The 15,681-nt window shown below is 32.0% G+C and overlaps 1 protein-coding gene and 1 pseudogene across 1 annotated transcript; one reads left to right on the top strand and one right to left on the bottom strand.

Moving 5' to 3' along the window:
* Positions 1 to 1,612: 1,612 nt before the first annotated feature.
* Positions 1,613 to 6,875, top strand: LOC145603021 (protein DETOXIFICATION 27-like). The gene is made up of 8 exons (XM_081659153.1): positions 1,613 to 2,080; positions 2,660 to 3,201; positions 3,990 to 4,076; positions 4,650 to 4,706; positions 5,598 to 5,836; positions 6,063 to 6,181; positions 6,276 to 6,365; positions 6,676 to 6,875. Exons 1-8 carry the CDS (start codon positions 1,730 to 1,732, stop codon positions 6,721 to 6,723), a joined length of 1,533 nt encoding a protein of 510 aa, XP_081515279.1. The 5' UTR covers positions 1,613 to 1,729; the 3' UTR covers positions 6,724 to 6,875.
* A 511-nt stretch (positions 6,876 to 7,386) lies between these two features.
* Positions 7,387 to 11,062, bottom strand: LOC145603022 (protein DETOXIFICATION 27-like; annotated as a pseudogene).
* Between the last annotated feature and the right edge of the window lie 4,619 nt (positions 11,063 to 15,681).

Consider the following 15,681-nt stretch of genomic DNA (forward strand, 5'->3'; position numbering starts at 1 on the left):
CAGCTAAAGTTCAGTTCAGTTCCTAATTTCCTCCTCTCATAAAATATTTAGTTCAATTCAGTTTAGTTCAATAAATCAGAACAAGCTCTAAAAGTGATAAAACTAAAAAAAACACGAAAGTAATAAAAAATTGAGGGGAGTTGAGTACTGCAAAGTCTGTAATACTATGTATGTGGCTTAATAGATAAAGAGTCATGAAGCTCGGTGGCTGAAATTTGTCTCTCGAGTTTCCTGGAAGCATATGTTGGCAAATTCTACATCACAAAATCCAAATCAATTAACAAAAAGACAAACGCAGACAAAATAGACAATACAAATACTCCGTATAATAACAAAACATTAGATAAAACTTGAAAGAACAAATATAAAAATAAAAAGTAATTTTGAACCTTAAAATAATACTTCATGACTAATAAACTAGTACGACAGAAGTTTTAAAGGGCCACAATTTGTAGACAAACTCAAGCACTCAACACATACACTTACCACATTCATCATCCATGACGTCTACCCAATTTTGTAGTTCTTGAAAATAGTCCAGATTATCTTGACATCAATTTTTTAAAATTGGGTAACATTGATGTGAACTTTTCTAACTTTGTTGAAAATTTGACTAGTTAAATAATTATTGGAGTAGTAGAAATTTATAGTACACAAGAGTTTGGTAACGTAATTGAATATTTGACGTGTTGCCAATTTGCCATGTTGGTAATTGGTATAGACTATAGTATGTGGTGGAAAGTTGATTAATGTTGTACCTACGGAATAATTATTTATTAAGGAGTATGGGACAAATTTGTTACTCGCCATTCGTTTTTAATTAACTAATATAATAATTGGACTGATACAAGTATTAAGTTATAAAAAAATTAAAGAGTAGTATAAAGTATACATTTATATGTAATAATTAAAAATATTGTAATTATTCGTAATGGGAAGAGTAGTGCTATAGAACAAGACTAAGTTAATTTAAAACTTTTTTTTTTCAACCATCGACTACCAATGTGTTTGATGAATTTGCTGAGTGTAAAGTATATATTTTAAATATTTGAAATTCATGTTAATAGCTGCTCACAATTATCTTATAAGCTTTAAAGTAAGGAGAATGATCATAGCTAGACATCAACCTTTACATTTTTTTGTCTACGATTTGCAGCTAGTCACTGGAAAGCTAAGTGAGGGGAATGGTAACGAATTCTTACCGCCAAATACTTGTAGTTGGGAGAATTTGTCTTTATAACCTCAAAATTACAAAGTAAATCCCGTAACACATTAATAATTGCAGTTGGCCAAAAGTCGTGTCACTATAAATATGATTTTTCAAACTAGATACACAATTTGATTATCCCGACAAAGTCCAATCTCAATAATTTTTTGGCATTGTTTTAAAAATTTTGTGGACATTAACAACAACTTGAAATATTTTGGTGAATATCCATATCCATATTATTTATATGGATAAAAATAATTGGAATTAAAACAATCGAAAAAGGGAAATTTAAAAATTATTCTCTTGTCAATATTTTAATTTGTAGAAAACATTGTATTATATAATAAAAAAAGTTCAATCACGTATCCATTATGTTCTCACTTTTTTTTTTTAATTTTTTTTTTTTTTATAAATAAAAAAATTCTCTCTCCACACACCAACCATCTCGATCTCTTTTCTTTAAAGATTAGAAAGAAAAAAATTGGACTCTCTTACTCTCTTAACTAGTCCTTAAAAAAAATGTCTAGGGAAAATGGCTCCAAGAAATTGGATGACCAAAAAGTTCCTCTTTTGAAAAGCTATAATCCTTCAAATAATGAAGTTGATCATTTTCAATCTCCAAAGCACTTGTTACATAATTCTAATACTCCTGATTATGATGAAGACGAACGTAACAACACTCTTGTAAGAAGAGTATGGGTTGAATCTAAGAAGTTATGGCACATCGTTGGCCCTTCGATTATAGCTCGTATCGCCTCGTACACTATGTTAGTGGCTACCCAAGCTTTCGCCGGCCACCTTGGTGACCTTGAGCTCGCGGCTATCTCTATTGGGTGTAATGTCATTGTTGGGTTCGACTTTGGTCTCATGGTAATGTAAATACAAGTTTAAGTGAGGTTTCATGTTATAAAATCTAAATATTCACAGTATAATTCTTTGTATATAATTTCTAGTATAATTCTTTTTAATGATTTCTAGTTTGTTAATAATTGAGTAGATTGGTGGATTATTTGATTAGTACGAAGTACGGAATACTTTTTTTTTTTTATATTATATTTTTGTCAATAGGAAGCAACAAAAGATAGTACTATAGACGTGAATTAATCTATCCTAGGTTTTGTTTACCAACTTATAAATCTGTTTTTTTAGTTTGCATCAATCTGATGATTATAATTTCTTATGCATATTGTTAAATATCTTCTTTTTTTAAGTGTCCATTAATTTGATAATTTGACTATATATTTTACATGATGTTTAAGTGCAACAATAATATTGTCGGACTTGTTTCAAAAAATTTAAATTTTCTATAATTTCTAAAAATTCTAACTAATGTTAATTAGATTATTGTTCAATTCCAAACTTTTTTTTAGTTTTTTTTTTTCTAGTCTAAAATTAAGTAAGACTAAGTAATTTTTCCTCAAAAATGATGGATTTTGTTTTTTTGAACAGTTGGGTATGGCAAGTGCTTTGGAGACACTATGTGGACAAGCATATGGAGCAAAAAAATACCATATGTTAGGAATATACATGCAAAGGTCATGGATAGTGTTATTCGTATGTTGCATACTTTTGTTACCATTGTACCTATTTGCTAGTCCAATGATGAAGCTACTAGGCCAACCGGACGACGTGTCCGAAATGGCCGGAGTAGTGGCGTTATGGATGTTACCACTTCACTTCAGCTTTGCCTTTCAATTCCCACTACAAAGGTTCTTGCAATGCCAGCTTAAGGCCAACGTCGTAGCGTGGGTCTCCGTGGTGGCGTTGGTGGTGCAGTTGTTTGTGTCATGGTTGTTTGTATCCGTGTTCAAGTGTGGCATCATTGGTGTGGCTGTTACCCAAAATTTTGGATGGTGGGTTTTGGTTTTTGGGTTGTTTGGTTACACTGCTTTTGGTGGGTGTCCTCTTACTTGGCAGGGTTTTTCTATGGAAGCATTTTCTGGCCTTTGGGAGTTTGTTAAACTCTCTGCTGCTTCTGGGGTCATGCTTTGGTAATTTTTCTTCCTTTTCTATTATCGATTTGATTATTCGTTAATCTGGTTACTGGGCGGGTTGGTAAAACGTATTAATAAGAGACGCGATGGAGTGATTCTACTTGAATTGACTACTAATTAACCTGAGATTAAGTTAATTTACTAAATTTCAAAAATAGATGAACTATGCTTCTGTGCATATCAATAATCTGATTGCACGTACATTTAATTTGTCTTTCTCAAATAGATATTCTTAAAAGTGATTTACATGATAATACGTATAATTCATTGAAAGTGGATAAAACCATTGGTTCCATTGTTTTTGTTTTGGAGTCTCTAAAGTAACCACAAAGGTAATATAATGTACTTTGTACCTAGTTACATTTTCTCCTTAACTTTTGTTTTCGAGCCTATAAAATAATGTATATCGCCTTTGTGTATTTTTCTCCATAACTTTTGTTTTTTCGAGCCTATAAAATCACCAAAAAGATAATATAATGTATGTCTCCTTGTTATTTTTTCTCCAAATATTTATTAATATTTAATACAACCTCTTTTCTAACTAGTAAAAGTGGAATCTAGTGTAAAAATCTATTATAAAATCATGCACATGAATGCTAATTAGTCTTGGTGCCTTAATTAGTGGATACTATCTTAGCTATTAATTACCTTTGTCCCTAATGGGACTCTGCCACATGGTAATGCAAAATGAAGGGAGTTTTTTTTAAATTTTACTTATAGTTGTTTAGATATTTTGCAATGTTTATTATATTTCTAACTAAATTGGTGCATATTATAATCAACAGCTTGGAAAACTGGTACTACAGAGTATTGATACTGATGACTGGAAATCTGAAGAATGCTGAGATAGCCCTTGATGCTTTATCAATATGGTACGATAATATCTCTCTATATTTATTTTTAATTTTTTGTACACTCGTATTAAATATCTCATCAAGATTTTCCAACATTCTAATTGTGGAGCATAATAATTTAGATATCGATTTATATGGATATATTAATCTAGCTAAATCAAATTTTAAATAAATCCGACCTGATCTAATCCACTCTAATCAACCCGATTTAAACATCTAAATTGCACCTCACAAAGAATGGACTAGTTTTCAAAACTACCACCTATCTAGTGGACCCATTTTTGAAAAAATTTCCTCCATTTCATCAATCATACTATATCTTGAGTTTTGATGAGGCAAAATTGATGAAAGAGTAAAAGAAACCATTAATAATAGCAAAAATTAAAAGAGAAAAAGTTGTGGTCTTGAATATGTATGCAAATTAAAGATCAACTGAAAGAAGAATTGATACAGTGTTGTAGGGAGTGAGTATGTGTTGATAAAAGTAGGTTGGTTGATTATTGAACCAAATGGAGCCACCTCTTTGTATAACATCGAAAAGTGTTGTTTGAATATTGATAACACGTGAGTTATTTTGTGTTGATTTGTCAGCATGAGCATCAACGGTTGGGAGATGATGATTCCGTTTGCATTCTTTGCTGGCGCAGGGTAAGGTTTTTTTTTTTTTTTTTTTTTTTTTAATTTTTATTTATTTATTTTTTTAAAAATAAAATAAAGTAAAAAAAAAGGGAAATTAGGAACGTCTTTTCATAAGACCGTAACCTGATTTGTCAAAAAATGAAAAATAAGAAAACTTGCTGCTGATAAACGGGTCGATATCTTGATGTGTCGGAGTAGAATAGCCTTAAGAAACAACATAATCTGCTGCTCGATTTGTGCTCTTTTTTTTTTGACAAGTTTTTCTTGTGCTCTTTAAAGTCGGCAATATTGACCCGTAACAAATTATTGATACATTTGTGTATTTTCAACTCTAAATTAATTTGGTATTTATAATGTACAAGGATGGCCAATTTATCGTACTAAATTAATTGATTACTTAAAGTATGACGAGTTTATAAATGTAAGCCCAATGGAACTTTGAAATTGAATGACTTATATTATGACGAGCTTATGATTTATGTTTAATTTACAAAAAATCGTAATCAAGTAGCTATTTAATAATTGATTGTAATTGTAGAAATGCCATAGTAGTACATAATGTATTTAGGCTCAAATGATTCTTTATTGTATTTTTAAAAATTGGAAGTTTAAGCCATCTCAAAATAAATGTCAATTTGACTAAAATCCCTATGAAGTGCTCTTTACTTTTTATATGAGCTAGCTAGTTAGTACTTAAGTATTCCATTTATTGTTCAATTTGTTAATTTTTTAGTTAATTTGCTCTCTTTATGAATTATGATGCAATAAAAATGCGAACTAATTCTTAATTATATTTTGCTAATATATAGGGTAATTAAAAGTGTCTTGGGGTTCTTTATTTTATCCGCACTTATCTTACATGAACTTATCTTACAAAAAATATGTGTGAAATATGAACAGAGTTAGAGTGTCAAATGAGCTAGGAGCAGGGAATGGAAAAGGAGCAAAATTTGCAACAGCAGTAGCAGTTTTGACGTCCGTTGCAATTGGGCTTTGCTTTTGGTTGCTTGTTTTGCTTTTTCACGAAAACATTGCTTATATTTTCTCCACTAGTCCACCCGTTATTGAGGAGGTTAAGAAGCTCTCTATCCTCTTGGCCTTCACTATCCTCCTTAATAGTGTCCAACCCGTTCTCTCCGGTAATTTCTCTACTCCGTAATATTAAAATTTCCTTCATCCGGATATAGTTGTTACATTATTGTTATCGCATTCAATTATAAGTATGCACGTACAATAAAATTAATTCTTGTATGATTTATTAATGTATTCTTTATAATAGTCGTTGCTCTAGCCAATGTTTCATTGGCCTCTACATACGGCCCCACCCGCGTAGTATTCTTAAATTTTTGTGGCCTTTGTTTATAGGTGTTGCGGTAGGATCAGGGTGGCAAAGCTTGGTGGCTTACATAAATCTTGGATGCTACTATTTGCTTGGTACACCACTCGGGTTTTTAATGGGATGGACATTTAAACAAGGAGTTATGGTAATTATTTCCCTATTAACTAATGGTTTTGCTTCATGGCCTATATTTTATTGGTCTTGTACTATTGTTACTAAAAGAATTGATTTGATTACAGGGTATATGGGCTGGAATGATCTTTGGGGGAACTGCTGTTCAAACTGTGATATTAGCTGTCATCACAATTCGATGCGATTGGGAGAAAGAGGTAATTAAAATTCAAAATTTCGGCTAATAAGTAGCTAAGATGGTCAGGTTTAGAATATTTTGTTAGTTTAATGTCATCATATTATCTTTACAAGTCACCTCTTTAATGCACAAAACATATTACTTGTACCCCAACAACGAATAGAATAATAATGACCGGAATTTTATTACTCATACATGTTTATTTGTATAGGTACTATGTGAATTTAAAGTCTTTCAAAATATGTACAAAGTATTTTTTGAACCAAAGTGTATATCTATTGTTTCTTCTTTTCGATTAACAATTTGATCTTTAATGCTATGAATTGCAGGCTCAGAGAGCAACCTTCCATGTAGACAAGTGGGGAGAGGGCATCTAACATCGATTTGAAATTGTAAAGACGCCTAAATTGTTTTCTGGAGAAACAATTAATTATTTTTTATAGGTATAATTATGCAGGAAAAAAATGTTCCTGATTTGTAATCAAGCTATATATCTTCACTGGAATAAAAATTGTAGTAGTTTCACTAATGCCATCTTCATCTGTATAATTGTTCCATAGGCATTTCGCTTAGTTTAGGGCCGGGCCCTGTTATGTTCAATTTATTTTCATGTCAAGTAATTAAACAAGTTCAGATAAAATAAGTTCAAATAAGAGCTAATCAAGACTTTGTAATATTCAAGTTCAATTTACATCCGAAGTATAAAACAAGTTCAAATATGGTGTAATAAATTCAGATTAAGTCAAATGAGATCAAATAAGTTAAGACAAGACCTGATATATTAAAAATAGGTAAACTAAATACAATTTTGATGATACAGTTTATGTAACCCGCATTAAGATGACGATGACGGCTTGATCTCAATGGCAACCTTGAGGACTCTTGACAATGATACATTATGATTACAGGGAAGTATAGTAAACACTGTGAAATGTTTAACTACTTTAATTTATATAATCTTCACTTGTTAAGCTGGTTTTGCAGATCTAAATTCATAATTTATTTATTTTGAGACATATATATCACTTGTAAATCAGTTGTTAGATGCCCTCTGCCCACTTCTTAACATGCATGCTTGCCTTCTGAGCCTGCATTAAATTGCATTAACAGTCTAAATCAATCTTTTAATATTGCAAGAAATTTTGAACTTTTATAGGAAGAGAAGTGTTGCGATTAAAAAAAATAAAACGCGGACAAATACCTCTTTTTCCCAATCACATCTAATTGTGATGATAGCTAATATTAGTGTTTGAACTGCAGTTCCCCCAATCATTCCAGCCCATATACCCTATAACAAACAAACAAACAAAAACAAATTTGTAACAAGGCCAATAGATTTTGTAGATATGAAGGAACCATAACAAACAATGGTCAATTATAACAACCAAACAAATTAAATAACGTGATACATATGGAAATAATTATTTTGTACCATAATTCCTAGTTCAAATTTCCACCCCATAAAAACTCCAAGAGGTAGACCAAGTAGATAGTAGCATCCGATGTTGATGTAAGCCCCTATGCTTTGCCATCCTGATCCCACTGCAACACCTACAAGAAAAAGCATCGAAATTTAAACATAATTTGTATTTTAGAATGTCCGGATAAAATTGTCACATTCACTAAGGGCCTCTTCTTAGTTCAGTTCTTAATTTTCTTCTCTCATAAAATATTCAGTTCAGCTATATGTGTTTGCCCAAATTAGTAACAAATAAGGCCCTGTTCTCTTCACCTTAAAAAAATAATAATAAGTAAAAATAATTTCAGTTCAGTAAACATAAGTTCAGTTCAGTAAAAATAATTTCAGTTCAGTAAAAATAAGTTCAGTTCAGTAAAATCCAGCTTTCTTAAAGAAGGATTATAATAGAAAATCAGTAAAAATAATTTTAGTTCAGCAAAAATAATTTTAGTTTAGTAAAATTAATTTAAGTTCAGTAAAAATAATTTCAGTTTAGCAAAATTAAGGTGAAGAGAACAGGGCCTAAGTCCTTTAAACAAGCACAAAAAATAATTTTTTTAATGCGTGTCACTTGTTATATGGGCTTGGGCTACACTCGCCATGAGTGTTCACTTTATACAACTAAGGAGGTTCCACCTCAAAACCATATGGCAATGTGGGACAACAACTTAGCCTTATAAAGTAGACACAACTTTCTCTTTTCTTCAATGTGGGATACACATATCCCAATATACCTCTTCACTTGTTCACTTTTTCAATATGGGACAACACTTCCACTCACATGTGGGTTTTCTCATGGGCTCAACACCACAACTCGATGGACAACAGTAAGTTGAGACCTTAATAATGGGCAGAGACTAGAGAGGTTACCGGAGAGCACGGGCTGGACGCTATTGAAGAGGATGGTAATGGCCAAGAGGACGGAGAGTTTCTTAACCTCCTCGACAACGGGTTGGCTAGTAGAGAAAATATAAGCCAACTTGTCATGAAAAATCAAAACAAGCAGGCAAAAGAAAAGCCCAATTGCTAAGGACGTTGTTACTGAGACTATTGTTGCAAATTTAGCTCCTTTTCCATTCCTTGCTCCTAGCTCATTTGCTACCCTTACTCTGTCCATGTTTATACCATGCCATCATTAACATGTTTCATAACAATAATTCAAAAGTTTGCATCATTGATACAAAAATAAAGAAAATAATATATGCATATAGTACACAAATATAAAGTACAATAATTTTAGTTTGTCTAATTTTGGTTACATTTTGAATTTAAGACGGATCAAAGTTACTACCTCCGGTCCTATTTACTCGCAACAAAGGAATATTTTATGTCTCATAAATAATGCCCCTTTGTTGCGAGTAAATAATTGGACCGGAGGTAGTATTAGATCTAGAAATACTAAGAGATAGCACATGAACTTACCCAGTGCCAGCAAAGAATGCGAAAGGAATCATCATCTCCCATCCGTTGATGCTCAAGCTGATACAATTGTACAAACATAGTACAAGTATAAAAATTTTAACTTATATAGTATGATTTTTGTTTGTTTGCATGTTAACATCTAATGGAATACACGTATTACTTTAGGAACAATCCAATATGGAGCATTGAACTCTGTACACATTTAATAAAATGTTGGACTAATTAAAAGACAAGCCTTGACATATAATAATAAGACTATATGAGTACTAGAATCATACCATATGGTTAATGCATCAAGAGCTATCTCTGCATTCTTCAGATTTCCAGTTATCAATATCAATATTCTGTAGTACCAATTCTCCAAGCTGTTCATATAAACACCAATTTTATTTCTATTCTTCTATAAGAAAGCATATGCAAGTAGTTTTACATACACATTAGTTACATTATGAGCGTAACATTTATTACTTTATATTAGTACAAGTACATGTAAAATCTACGGAGTACTATGTAAGCAATGTCAAAAGTCAAAATGAAACGATCAGAATAACAAAACAAATACTAATACCGAAGTAGGTGACTAATTTTTTATAACAAAGATAATTACCTAATCATGACTCCAGAAGCAGAGGAAAGTTTAACAAATTCCCAAAGACCAGAAAAAGCCTCCATTGAAAAACCAGCCCAAGTAAGGGGACACCCACCCAAAGCAGTGTAACCAAATAGCCCAATAACCAAAACCCACCATCCTAAATTCTGGCTCATGGCAATACCTATTACACCACACTTTAACACAGATACAAACAACCAAGAAGTGAATAATTGCACCACCAGTGCAACCACTGAGACCCACGCCACGACACCGGCCTTAAGCTGGCACTGCAGGAACCTTTGTAATGGAAATTGAAAAGCATAGCTGAAGTGAAGTGGCAACATCCATCTGGTCACCTCCCCGGCTAACTCGGCCACGTTGTCCGGTTGGCCTAATAGTTTTAACATAGGGGAGGAAAATATGTACCACGGTAACATAAGGATGCAACATATGAATAATACTATCCATGACCTTTGCATGTATATTCCTAACATATGGTATTTTTTTGCTCCATATGCTTGCCCACAAAGCGTCTCCAAAGCACTTGCCATTCCCAACTATTTAATACGAAGTAAAATCATTGAAAAAAAAAAATTGTGTTAGTAATATGTTACATTTTCTAAGCTTAAAAAAGAAAAAATAATAATAGTACGTGTTACATATATCATTACACTTAACTCGTATATGCATCCTGTATAAACCATTTAATAGAAGTTAAATCACGAAAAATTAAGAGTATTTAGCAAACAGTACATTATAAATCTTTTTATTTATTTATTTTTTTTAATACCGCCATCTTCATATAGAATGCAATAACGTCACATACATGCTACACATTGCATTAGACAGTACGTTAAAGTTTGTATTGTAATTACCATAAGACCATAGTCGAAGCCAACAATAACATTGCAAGCAATGGAGACAGCAGCAAGCTCAAGGTCACCAAGGTGGCCGGCGAAGGCTTGGCCGGCAACCAGCATAGTGTAGGCAGAGATACGAGCGATGATAGACGGACCAACGACGTGCCATAACTTCGTGGATTCAACCCATACTCTTTTAACAAGAGTTGTGTGTTCAACAAAATCATCTTCTTGTTTTCCACCTTGATAATTTGGTGTAGGATTATGTTGTAATAACTGCTTAGATGATTGAAGTGCTTCATTATCTGAATGATTGTAGTTTTTTAGAAAGGGAATCTTTTGTTCATCCATTTTAATTTCTTAGAGTTATTGTTATTAGACATAACTATAATTTTACGACTATATATTCCAAATTTCTAATTTCGATCCTTAAAAAATAGAAAGTGGATAGGTTATGGTGGATTGGTGGAAGGCTGGAAGCTAAGTTAATTAATTAATTAAACGACTAAAGAGAGAACAAAATGACATTTTGTTTTTATAAATCGATGACAATGAGAAAAGTATAAACTACTTACTACTCATCTGTTTTTTTAATGTTTTTTTATTGTTAATAGTCTTAATACAAAATATACTTGCATAAAAATAAAGAAATAAAGGCAAATAATTAAGTAAAAAAACACGTCCTTTTGAATAGAGTAAAAAGGGTTAAAATATGAATTGTCAAAAATGAAATGAAGTGGAAGGTAAAATAAAAGAAATGCTTTGAGAAAAGTGCAAGGAATAAAAAGAGACAATATACTAGCTAGCCACAAATAACGTACGATGCATATGAAGTATTCACCATTACCCTAATTCCGTCTTTGGGTTCAAAGCGTATCAGCTTTGTCCATGAATATCCTATGATATATAAGAAAAGCATAGTCATTTGAATGTTATCTTGCTTCTTTTTTGATTCAATAATTCGATTGATTGAACACATGTTTTAAACTATTAACTAGTATTTGGGCCCGGGCGATGTCCCGGGTTATTACATAGGGTTGATCATTAATATACATTGTAATTTATAACTCAATTTTCTTGTAATTAAATTTGTTGTTCATATTGATGAATTGTTATTTGTTACATATTAATATTTCGTATTCAAAAGAATACATAAAAAATAACTTGCCTTGGTGGTAAAGCACTTAGTTTTAAATTTAGAGGTTACGTGTTCAAATCTTGTAAAAACTTTTTTTATTTTTTATTTTTATTTTTTTTTATTATTACATATAAGTAACTCTTTTTTTTTTATTATATATAAGTGCACGACATAGCGTAATGATTAGTTGAGTATGTGACGTGGCGTAGTGAGGGTAGTTTACGTGACACATGGACGTTCTTAGGAACACCTTGTGCATGACGTGACATAATGATTAGTTGAGTTGGTAACGTGGTGTAATGAGGGGAGTTTACGTGACACGTGGACATTCTTATAAACGCCTTATATATTACTCTATCCGTCTCTTTATTAATGTCCACTTTCTCTCTATTATAATGCAATGAAAGATATTGATAGCTAACATAAATTTTTTAATGTCTAAAGAAAGATAGAAAATGTGAACAATTGAGAATTGATGAAACCGAGGGAGCACTCTCGTTGTAATCATCGTATATAGTGGATTGTTCAAACTTCAGAGCCCACATTTACATGGGGCATCATTCATGTTACATGTGCAAAAATATGGTCCTTCCTAGCTAATTTAAGTGAAAATATATCATCAATTTTTTAAGTTACTTGTTAGGACTTTTTTTTCTTTTTTTTTTTTTTTTTTTTTTTTTTCTATTTTACATCTAAATAAATCTTTTAGATCTCTACCATTCACAAATTTATTTTCTATAAAGTTTTGTCATGGATTAGTTAGTATTATTCCTTTTTTCGTCTTTTTTAAGTTCACAGTTCTTTTAGATTTTTTTAAGTTCACAGTTCTTTTAAATTTCGTCTATTTGTTCTTGCTTTTTTGCTTTTGAATTGGGTGGTTTGATATGCCTATTTCATTCCATTTGAGGTCTTGTTATTGCTGTCATCTGACTTTGTACTCCGTATTTGTTTTTTAAAATCTAGTAGTAGTTTGATTAATTAGACGGATAATTTAAATGTTTCCCATTAAACAAACTACGAGTAAAATTATTTGCTTTTCAAAAAAAAAAAAAAAAAAAAATATTTTTTTTACCTTAAATGTTGAATTGATATTATTTTTTGCCGAACTTAAATTATTTTTACTGATTTATATTTATTTTTTTAAAGTAACTTACATTTTCTTATTATTAAATTGGAATTATTTTTACTGAATATTACAAATGTTGTTTTAAGGTGAAAAGAACGAGGCCTAAGACCATGTTCACTTCACCTTATTTTTGCTGAACAAAAATTATTTTTACTAAACTGAAATAATTTTTTTTTTTTTCGAAATTAAACCATTTTTGTTGAAATTGATTATTTTAACCAATAAAAAATTATTATTGATACACTGTTATTTCCTCTGTACTCCGTATCTAATCAGTTATTCACTAGGTCAATAGGTTGTGCACAAAATTTATGCCTAGTATGTACTATTTATGTGTAAGTCGGTGAGGTTGAAAATTAAATTTGTTGATAAAAGAAGAGTATAATAAGTGGGGTCAGTGGGAGGAAAAATAAATAATAAAAAATAATAGAAAAAATTGATTTTAATAATCTCACCTTTGCACGATTTACCTTTATTAATAATCCCACCTTTAGATTATTATTTAATAATCCCACCTTTGTAAGAGATTTTCTTCTATTGGTCCCTAGTGACTGGCAATCTATACATTAGGTAAACTATTTTGTTTTTTAAGTTGAGTGACACATGTCACCAAATAATTGGCCAAAAAGAAAAACCAAAAACCTTTAAAAAAATTCTAATCAAAAAAAAAAATTCTTGTAAAAATACCCGGCCAACCCCCAACCCAACCAACCTAACCCCCAACCTCCGCAGTCCCCCCCGTCCCTACCGTGCGCAGGAACGCCCATCCATATCGCTGGAATCTGCATCTCTCTACCGGAACGTCGGGACCCATATTCCCAACCCCGGCCCACACAACAACCAACCATTAATTTCAATGAATTAAGAAAAAAAAAACCCTTCAATAGCAGAATAGCAGAAGGGGATGTCTTAGGCTGGAGTTTCGATGGCTAGAGGGACTTTTCGGCGGTGAGAGGAGGTTTTCGGCGGGTTATTGTGTTTTTCAAGGTGGTGGTTATGGTGGTTTCGTGGTTGGGATTCATTTTAGAGGGTGATTTGTGGGTGCCTTTTGATCGGATGGGTGGATTCTGGTATTAGGGGGTTCCGACCGGCTATTTACGGGGGGTTCAGGGTGGCGGCTGACCGGTTTTCGGTGGGGCTAGGGTGAGGGTTAAGGGTTCACGATGGTTGAGGGTGGCTGGTGGTTTTTTTTTTTTTTTTTTTTTTTTTTTTTAGTTTTTAACTTTTTTTTTTAATTTTTTTTCAGCCAATTATAAATGACACGTGGCATATTGACTTATCAAAACCGGTTACCAACAGGTCAGGGACCAATAGAAGAAAATCCCTTATAAAGGTGGGATTATTAATATTTAATAATAATTCAAAGGTGGGATTATTAACAGCGAACCGATCAAAGGTGGGATTATTAGAATCAATTTTTCCAAAATAGTAAAGAGATAACTTTGATCGCTATGAAATGATTCATTAATTCAGATATGACCATTTTAAGTAACTCAGATACAAAGTATATTATATTTGTTCTTTAAAGTTACTGATTTTTACTAATTTAAACTTATATATACTTAACTAAACTTAATTTATTTTTACAGTACTTATATTATTTTTACCCCTAAATCAGATCGTTACAATGTAGTGGCTTCTTTTATTTGTCATTTTCTTCTCCGCGGCATTAATCATGATTATTTATCTCCTTGCCTTTAATCCTTCCCTCCGGTAGAAGCACTATGATATGATCATCTGATCTTTATTATTTTAGATCATCGATTTTCATTTTGAAGCTCCCGGCAACGCCAATGAATGTCGTTCCACAACTCATTAATGGAAACAGAGGATGAGCGAGGGAAAAAGAGCCCAAAATAAGAGGAGTGAACAATATGCACATTTTTTTTTTGGTAAAGAGAATTCCCTATTCCCTTACAAGTGGGGGGAAATTAGGGATCCCACGAACTTTGCTTGGGGTGAGAATCGAACCCCTCTCACGGAAATGGAAGGAGGGTTTTTAACCATCAGGCCAACCTTAAAGGAGTACACAATATGCACATTTAAAAGTAAACTTATCCACATTTAGTTCAAAATTTATGCGCATCGAATTTCAACCAAGTTATATTTGCACATACAGTTTGAAAAATATGTGCATTTAGTTTGCACAATAATCCTTCTCATTTTAAAGAACTTCCCATCTATTTATTGTGTGTGTATTACTTCCTAAAGTTCCTGCAAAGACAACCCCCCATTGCAATAATGCCTCTCTTTTCCAAAAGTTCCCCTGCAAAGACAACCTCCCATAATTCCATTGCAATAATAATGGCTCTCTTTTTTCAATTTTCGTGCACTTTTTTTCAACTTAAATTTTCACAACCATAACAGTATTGAAATTACATTACAACCCTTCAACAAGCTATTATTTGATGGGCATTTGCCAGTTGAAACTTAGAGACTGAAGTAGTTATAGACCATATAGTCATACTGAGTATATGACTGACTTGCAGCCCAATTTAGTAAATCAGAACAGGCTCTTAATTAATACCAATAAAGTTTGTTATAGTCATATATGACCGAAGTAGTTGTAGGCCTTGTAGCTTGAAAGTTTCTCTGCAAGTTGCAGCCTACCAATTTTCTAGATGTACAAAGACATACAATACATGTATAAATGAAAGATAAGTACAAAGACATATTTTCGGAAATAAGAATAGAGAAAGGAGATAATGAAAGGGATGGTAATTGAATATACTTGTGGA

The sequence above is a fragment of the Chenopodium album genome, chromosome 21 (genome assembly GCF_948465745.1).
Source record: "Chenopodium album chromosome 21, dcCheAlbu1.1, whole genome shotgun sequence".
Classification (NCBI taxonomy): Eukaryota; Viridiplantae; Streptophyta; class Magnoliopsida; order Caryophyllales; family Amaranthaceae; genus Chenopodium; species Chenopodium album.

Coding starts and splice junctions, on each gene's coding strand:
- LOC145603021 (XM_081659153.1), top strand. CDS start 1,730: ATGTCTAGGGAAAATGGCTCCAAGAAATTGGATGACCAAAAAGTTCCT. Junction 2,081..2,659: donor GGTTCGACTTTGGTCTCATG/GTAATGTAAATA, acceptor TTTTTTGAACAG/TTGGGTATGGCAAGTGCTTT. Junction 4,707..5,597: donor GCATTCTTTGCTGGCGCAGG/GTAAGGTTTTTT, acceptor AAATATGAACAG/AGTTAGAGTGTCAAATGAGC.